This window comes from Cibotium barometz, chromosome 19 (assembly GCF_041138505.1).
Source record: "Cibotium barometz isolate CiBa-2024 chromosome 19, ASM4113850v1, whole genome shotgun sequence".
Lineage (NCBI taxonomy): Eukaryota > Viridiplantae > Streptophyta > Polypodiopsida > Cyatheales > Cibotiaceae > Cibotium > Cibotium barometz.
This window is the reverse complement of record NC_141064.1, coordinates 42,713,636-42,722,341: the sequence shown is the minus strand read 5'-3', so window position 1 is coordinate 42,722,341 and position 8,706 is coordinate 42,713,636. Positions and strand designations below refer to the sequence as shown.

Genomic DNA, 8,706 nt, shown 5'->3' with positions numbered 1-8,706 from the left:
TCTGGAAAAGACAGAAATGATTGATTCAATTCTTCCTTAGAGGTTGGTTGTTGGAGACCAACAAGTTAGTTTCACCTCTTGTGCCATGGATATGGTGAGATTGAAGGGAGTTGACTTTTGGAAAGATGATTCTCCAAAAGAGAAACTCTTTCAAGATATTATGTCTGAATTCTTGGACGTGTTTCCATAGGAACTACCTCTTTACCTCCTCTAAAGAGGGGTGCTTCCATAGGAACTACCTCTTTACCTCCTCTAAAGAGGGGTGCTTCCATAGGAACTACCTCTTTACCTCCTCTAAAGAGGGGTGCAGACCATAAAATTAAGCTTATAACCAATGTAACTGGGGGCACACAACCAATGTTTAGGTAGCCTTACATGTTGAGTCAATCTGAGGAGGATGGAGTTACGATAAACCAATGTTTAGGTGGCCTTACATGTTGAGTCAACCTAAGGAGGATGAAATTATTAGACAGTTTTAGAAGTACCTCTAGATGGGGAACATAAGGCCTAGAAAGAGAGGCTTGATAGCAAAGTTGCCATGGGGAGCACCAATTCTTCTAGTGGACAAGAAGGAAAAGACAAAAATAATATGCATGGATTACAAGGGTCTTAACAAATTTAATGTTAAGAATAAATATCATTTGCTGAAGATGGATGACCTTATTGATCTTGGCTTTGTGGAGTGCAATACTTCACAAAGATTGACATGAGGACATGCTACGATCAGATTAAGACTAGTTTAAGAACTAAGTATGTGAGTTCTTGGTTTTACTATTCAAACTCACGAATGCACCAACTACTTTTGAGCAGATGATGTATTATATCTTTTCTCCATATTTAGGAGAGTTTGTGATTGTCTTCTTCAATGAAATCCTCGTGTATAGTAGGTGGACCATGCACAACATCTAAGGATTGTGTTAGATGATCTTAAAACAAGAAATCTTATTTGCTAAAGAGAGGAAATAAGATTTCTTTAAGCAAGAGTTAACGTACCTAAGACACATTATTACTATTAACATTTTTTGTATGGCTCTACTTTCATTGTCTATGTGGATAATTGATCTCTAAAATGCTTTTACAACTTTGTAAAATGGAGGGGGAGAAAAGATCATGGTCGGAGCTTATGTAAGAGTTTGATTTAAGGTCTATTATTGCAAAGCATATACTAATAAGGTGGCAAATACTTTGAGAAGAATTAACCATGTGAGTCAACTTACATTCATCATTAAGATTTTGACATATTTAACTATCTTACATGGCTTGTATTCGAGAGATAGATTCTTTAGTATAGTTTAGGATATTGTCCACGCTAGGAGAGTAAGACCTATTTCTATTAGTTTGAGAAAGTATTCTATTTAAGATGGCTAGATCTTCCAAAAGGGAAAGATCTATGTACCCAATGTAGATTGTGCAAGGAGTCGCATCATATTTGAGTATCATGACATGCCTTCTGTCGGGCATCTGAGTGTACTGAGGACTAAGCACTTAGTAAGCGGTTGAGACATTGTGGCTTTGCTATATCCATTGGGGATACCTAGAACAAAATGGAAAGGTATTATGGGTTTTATGGTTGGATTACCACATAAAATTTAAGGGGGATATAATGCCATATGGGTGATCATTGATTGATTGACTCACTAAGTTGGCGAGATTTTTTCCTAAAAAAGAGAAAATCTTAGCTGTTCAACTTGCTTGTTTGTTCAACTTGCTAAAAAAGAGAAAATATCTTGTGTTCAACTTGCTCATTTGTTTATTGAGAAGGTGTTTAGCCTTTATGGATTACCATTAGATTGATACTGTGAGTGATAGAGATGCCAAGTTCATTGGACATTTCTAACGTGAGGTGTTCAAGAAATTGGACATGAAGCTAAGTAAGATCTCATCTGATTAATCTCATATGGACACAGAGAGCTTGTGAATTAAACCATGGAGGTCATATACTATGTGTGTCTCTACGACACAATTTGATTAGGAAGATTAGGAAGCGTTATTGTGGGTGGTTGACATAAACCTAATGAATTGATTGCCAAAATATTAAATACCAAGCATAAATAGAATGAACAATCGCTCGAGAGACACAATATTGGGTCCAATTTGCCCCCACACAAGCGTGAGCCCACACTTTCTCTTGGTGTACTTAAATATATTTCTTGGAATAACTTTTGGGGCTTAAAATAGTGTCCTTTTACAAATATGTTGAATTCTTCAAGAATAGCTTGCTTAAAAAATAACTTGCTTTATTGAGTGTGCAAGCTAATCTACTTCAAAAATAGACGTGAATCTAAAACCATATAAATGTGTATATATCTTGTAAAATCAAATATGTTTCACATGTCCCAAATAATATATACATCATCAATAAATATAGATGGTGTGTCCAAAATGAATAGAGCCTTGTGGATGATTCACTCTATGAGAGATGCTATAACTAGTTTGCAAGAGAGAGAAGAAAGGGTACATAGGATTATGTTCCTGTGGATGTTCGTGTGTACTTATTTCATGATGTATTATTTTGTTTCAATGTTTCAATGCTTTCTTTTACAAGTAAGTGGATTCTTACAATGGGATAGACACACATGTAAGTGGATTCTTACAATGGGATGTTTCAAAAAGGATAACTATTTTGTTGTTTAAAAAAATAATCATTTTTAACAAATTGAACCCTTTCTCTCTCTCTCTCTCTCTCTCTCTCTCTCTCTCTCTCACACACACACACACACACACACACACACACACACACACACACACATATACATATATACATTGATGTATATAAATGTGCCATTTGTTTAGTGAGCTTCTAGTCTTTTACACACACACACACACACACACACACACATGCGCATGCACGCGCATGCACACACACACATATGTATATGAATAATGTATGCCTATGCGCACACACACACACACATATGTATATGAATAATGTATGCCTATGTGTGTGTGTGTGCGTGGGGGCATGTGTATAATTTTCTCTCTCATATTACATGAAACACGTGTGTGTGCATGTGTGTATAATTTTATCTCTCTCATATTACATATAATATATAAGGCAATTCCATTGAGAAATAAATGGGAAACCACGGACCTTGGGAAGCCTGTCAAATAAAAATACAAACGCGAGAGAAACACTAGATTGGGTCCCAACAATTGCCCCCCCAAGCGTGTGCCAAAAGCATCCCCGCTTGAGTATTAAATATATAAGGCAATTCTATTGAGAAATAAATGGGAAACCACGGACCTTGGGAAGCCTGTCAAATAAAAATACAAACGTGAGAGAAACACTAGATTGGGTCCCAACAATTGCCCCCCCAAGCGTGTGCCAAAAGCATCCGTGCTTGAGTATTTATAGATTTTATTACTTTAAAAATAGGTTACATGGCTATTTTAGCCCTTGCTTGCTCTACAAGCTTTTCTTTTACAAAAATTTGGATAATAAAATATCTGAAAATCCCTTGCTTGCTGTATAAAATTTCTTTTACAAAAATAAAATATCTGAAAAATCTCACTCCCATAATAAGAAAGCTTTTTATTATATATTATACTTCATTGTTCAATTTATATTCTATATTATAGTATATATATTATATAAAATATTGCTACTTTCACGAGACTTTTTACTTATATTTAGTATACTGTATAATTTTTAGTTCGCTTCAAATTATTGTAAGATTATATCTTACAAATTATTGATTTGTAAGTTACAAATTATTGATTTGTAAGATTATACCTATTAATGAAGCCTAACAATATCAATGTAGCCTATATACCCTCAAAATGCTACTAGCCTTACCCTTGATCCTTACTGATATAGATAAACACCTTTTTATAATATGTAACAAAGTTGTTACATATACATACATGCAAGTTAAAATCACAACCTTCTAAAAATTAATTTAAAATTCAATCCCATAGCATTATGCTTCCCAAGCTCTTCTAAATTTGGTTCAAACTCACTCAATGCACCAACCATGCAAATATGATTGCAACTTCACCCAAAAAATCAACCACCCATCTCTTCACATAATGAGATGCTACAACTCACATGGACCAATTAAATCGAACAGATGCATGCCTCACCTTTAGCATGTGGAAGTGCTCCTTTCATTATAATAAGTAGAATATATTGTTGCAACATCTCATATACAATGTAGGTAGATTTTTTGAAATAAAGAAATGGTCCGACTCGATGAAATGAACTCATGGGACATTCATGGTGAAATGTGACATGAAAAGTACTTGAAATAAACTCATGCGACATTGACAAGAAAACAAATACTGAAATTACCTCATGAGACAAATATGGAGAAGTGCTACATGACATTGCTTTAAAAGAAAACAAAGAGTGAAATTACCTCATGAGACAAATATGGAGAAGTGCTACATGACATTGCTTTGAAAGAAAACAAATACTGAATGTAAAAGAGAGAACTTAGAGTTAACAAAAAGGAAACAATGTTGCTTGAAGTTATAAAGTGAGAGTTCACATTTTGTAGTGGTTTGTCACCACATAATCTATACACATTCCATAATAATAAGGCAAGTTCTATTGCTTATAATGTGCAATGCTTTTTTGACATAATGGTAGTAATTATTCCTAATAAATTATAATATTAACTATTTGTGAAAGTGCACTAAGTGATGCCATCAATCATTACAAGAAGGAAAGTATAAGCAAAATAAGAAGGCAAATAACGAATGATAAACTTAAGGACGTCCACTACCTTCTACTGAATTGCATACAAGAAAACCATGTGTGAGATGGGCATTGCTTTTGAAAGATTTCATTGGGAAAGAGGAAAGTCATGAAAATAAAATATATTAGTGTATTTGATGAGTCTGTTGTGGTGGATAAATGATGAGCTAGTAAATAGATGCCACTTGAGGCTATTTAAGTCATGAATGAGGGAACAAGGCACATGTGCAGGTGTGATGGTTTGAAGTGGGATGTAGTTGCTTGACCTTTACAACATAATAGAAAGTTGCATAATTCATTTAATGCATACTTCCACAAAAGCAAGAATAGCAAATTATCTTGGTTAATTGAAACAAAGCCTTTCTTAGCAACTTTTACATGACCTTACTTATCATTAGAGACCTACTCCCCACACAAGTCAATCACATAAACCTAAGGATTAATCGGCATGGTCAAAAAGGTTCATTGAAGGGACATGTAGAGGAAAAAGAGGTGAAAGCATTAAGTGCATTCCCTTACTTTTTCAAACAACTTTTAGTTTACACAACAAGAAAGTGTAGGTATAGAAATGGGCTCTATGATTGTGCTTATATGCATTATTCATACCTTCCCTATGCACGTGTACTTTTGAAGAATCAACATTTTTGACCCTTTCAATGCATTTCAAGGTGCATAATGGGGCGCTTAATCGTAACACTCAATTTGCACTTGAAAAAATGCAAAACCTAGTATTAAGGGTGAGAGCAAGAGATTATACCATTGATTTTTGAAAGGTGTATTAGAGAAAAACCTTAACATACATGTTCACATGCACCCATTAGTGAGTATGTTTTCTCCACCATTGCTAGAGTTTGCATTTCCTCGTCCAAATATCCATCCTAGTGGGGAAAATAAAACTAGCATTGACATGGTATTTCCTCATTGGTGTGAATCCATAGGGGCCTATACTCGAGACTAAATTGCTTGACCTACCTACTTTTGGCTGAAAAAGCTAATGGGTGCTATCTCAACAGAAAAGAGTAGCTTTTAGTAGTTAGTAAATGGGTTAAGCCTTTTTGAGATCAGTGTGTGCCTGAGAAAGACTGTGCTTGTCAACAGTTAGGGCTTCATCAAAGACGCCCTCGCTTCGGCATGGATGTCAAACCTTACTTTGTGTGATGGAGAGACTTGTTGTAAAGAGGTACCCAACATATATGAAAGTAAAAGAGGGCCATGTGAAGAGGCAATGTGCATGAGCATGAAGAGGCCATGTGCATGAGACCCAACGGGAATCTTCCTTGGCCGGCCTCATTCTTCCAAGTTCCCCACACGTCTACTCTATATCGCCGGGCATTGGGGGTGTCATCTTATTTCGCCCAGGTCTGGCCTTGGTTCCAGTACGGCCGGGTCAGCAGACCCCCACGTTATCATTTGTCAAAGGACAGAGACACAGCCACACACACACACACACAGCGCGCTTGCTCTAGAGAGTGACAAGCTTTGTAGGCGAGTCTGCATTGTGCTTCAGAGTCTCGTGCATTGCGTTCTAGAGAGACAGAAGCTCGGTGGGCGATGTTTTCTAGAGAGAGATTAGGCATTTTTGTGCTCCCCGAGCATTTCTGAGAGATCGACGTTGTGGGCAAATTTTCTAGAGAGAGGTGGGCGATTTTGCATTGTGCCGTAGGAGAGATCTGCTTTGTGGACAATTTTGCGCACACACACACACACACAGATAGAGAGAGAGAGAGAGAGAGAGAGAGGCCACGGAGGTTTTTGCAGAGAGAAGGAAATGAACGTAACTGATCTTTGCTGACGGAAAGGGCGAGATGGAAGTCTCCCCTGGAGCGACAGCAAATACAGCAATAACAACATCATCATCATTAACAACAGCAGCAGCGGGAGGAGGAGGGTTAGGGACAGGTCCTATGCAGGCATGGTGGGAGGGCATAGCCAAGGCCCGGGAGCGCATCAAGGCACTTAAGGAGATTATGGGGCCCCTGAGCTCTTTGGAGGCTTTGCAGGAGTCCGACAGGCCCGCTAAGGGCCTGCTCGAAGAGGAGCGTGTTGCACAGGCCATCCTCGCCCATCTCACAAAACCCACCTCCGGCCATGGCCAGGATGCCCTCTGCCAGTGGCTTTATGAAACGTTCCAAACGGGTGACCTTGACCTCCAGGCCGTTGTCCTCAGGTATTACATTACCCCCATCAGACGCTTCTTTTTTTCATTTTTTCAAAGAATTTCCCCTAACCCTGCACCTATCTGCCGACTATGTGTTTCCTTTGGCTAGAGAAGGTTGCCAAAATTAGGTATTCAAAAGGATGGATAGTAGGGTTGCAGGGGCAGGATGGGATTCTTCATAAGAAGCCATGGGCGGCTTTCTGTTGACGAATGCAGCCGAACCATTCTCCTACCATGTTATGCGTCTGGGTAGTCCAATTTGCTTGATGCCACTCGTAGTGCATCCTCAAATTTTTTTCATCGTTCTCTTTGATGTGTTAAAGGACCTGTTTGTAAGGTGGTGCTTTTGTCTACGAATCCACCAGTAACCTTAGTGCTTTTTCTAGTCTGCTTGCTGCTAAGTGTGGTACGTTTTCTAATTTCCCATCTTTGGCCAGGTATATCCCAGCACTCTGTGGGCTCTACCTTCCTAGAATCACTAGCCATGGTGATGAGTCCCTTGCTGGGTTTGAGGCTGTCTTGCTTGCCTTGTACACTGCAGAGACAAAGGCCCGCAATGGGCGCTCCCTCATCGTCAACATTCCTGATCTTTCACAGCCGAGTCTCTACCACGCCCCCCGAATCCCCCCTGTTACTTCCCTGGAGCCTCGACTGGGGCAATTGTCAGCTCCTTTGGAGCCTCAAGATGCAGTCAAGGCTACAAAGAGAGCCTGTATTGTTGGTGTTGCACTGGATCTCTTTTGGCGCAGAATTGCCTCTATGCCACACAAAGTTAAGATTGAGGCATGTCAGTGTGCACTCAGATGGGCCAGGCTCTCTTGTTCTGATGACCAGATAATCACAGATGTTTCTGCAGATGCGGTCTCATCTCCTGTAAGTGGCAATGGAGAGAGGATTTTAGACTCAAATTATTACCTTGGCACCCCTTCGCCCTCCCGACAAGTGCCAGAGATTGAGATAGTGGGACCAGGGGAGCTTTTTTTGGGGAACAAATCTCCCTCACATTATGGCTCTGCACATCACCACATGCATCAAAACATGGTCTCTGAAGCAAGATTTAGTCCCAAGCATACCTCCATAGAATCTCCACTAGCAGACAAACCTAATCAGATCATGCCTTCCTCACAAAGAGTTGATACCAATGTGGATTTTGCAAGTTCACTCATGCAAGCAGGCAACGGAGCTAGAATACAGCTTTCATGGGAGCTTCTTCAACCCCTCATCAAGATACTAGGCCATTGCTTGTTGGCTCCGTTGAACTCGGAAGAAGTGAAAGAGGCTGCTTCTGCTGCCATCAAAGCACTGCACCGGAGGGCTTCCCATGATCTCATACCAGAAGCGATGCTTGCTACTTGTAGTCTTGTGCGGCTGGACATGGCGTCTAAAGCAATGAGTAAAACACACACTACCTCTGGGAATTCCACCTCCAGTTCGTCAAAACCACGTAAGCCAGAGATCTTGCTTGTCTCAAAATAAAATTTTGTTTCACCCTCTGTATTTGATATTTTATAGCATTTATTGCTGTCCCTCTGTATTCACATACATACACACACCTTGCACAATTGTTGGTGTAACAAAGTTGCATGCACATACACACACTGCACAATTGTTGCCTTAACAAAATGTTTTGTTCTCATTCATTTTCATTCAGCATGCCTGAGCATGGCCATCATATCTTGAAGTTCTATGTGCATGAGGTATCTTGCCTTCTATAAGCGGGTTCATGTAAAAGAACCTGCTTTACCTTATTTCATGTTACTTTGTGGAATTATTGCCTTTGTGCCATTGACCTCTCAGCTCCTGTGTGCGCAGCCATGTGCGTGAGCATGAGTGAGGGAATGAGTGAGTG

At 39.4% G+C, this 8,706-nt stretch overlaps 1 protein-coding gene across 1 annotated transcript; it reads left to right on the top strand.

Moving 5' to 3' along the window:
* The first annotated feature begins 6,032 nt into the window (after positions 1-6,032).
* On the top strand, positions 6,033-8,491 carry LOC147628624 (uncharacterized). The gene is made up of 2 exons (XM_086813817.1): positions 6,033-6,866; positions 7,295-8,491. The coding sequence occupies exons 1-2, from the start codon at positions 6,505-6,507 to the stop codon at positions 8,331-8,333; spliced, it is 1,401 nt and encodes a 466-aa protein (XP_086669943.1). The 5' UTR covers positions 6,033-6,504; the 3' UTR covers positions 8,334-8,491.
* The last annotated feature ends 215 nt before the right edge of the window (positions 8,492-8,706 follow it).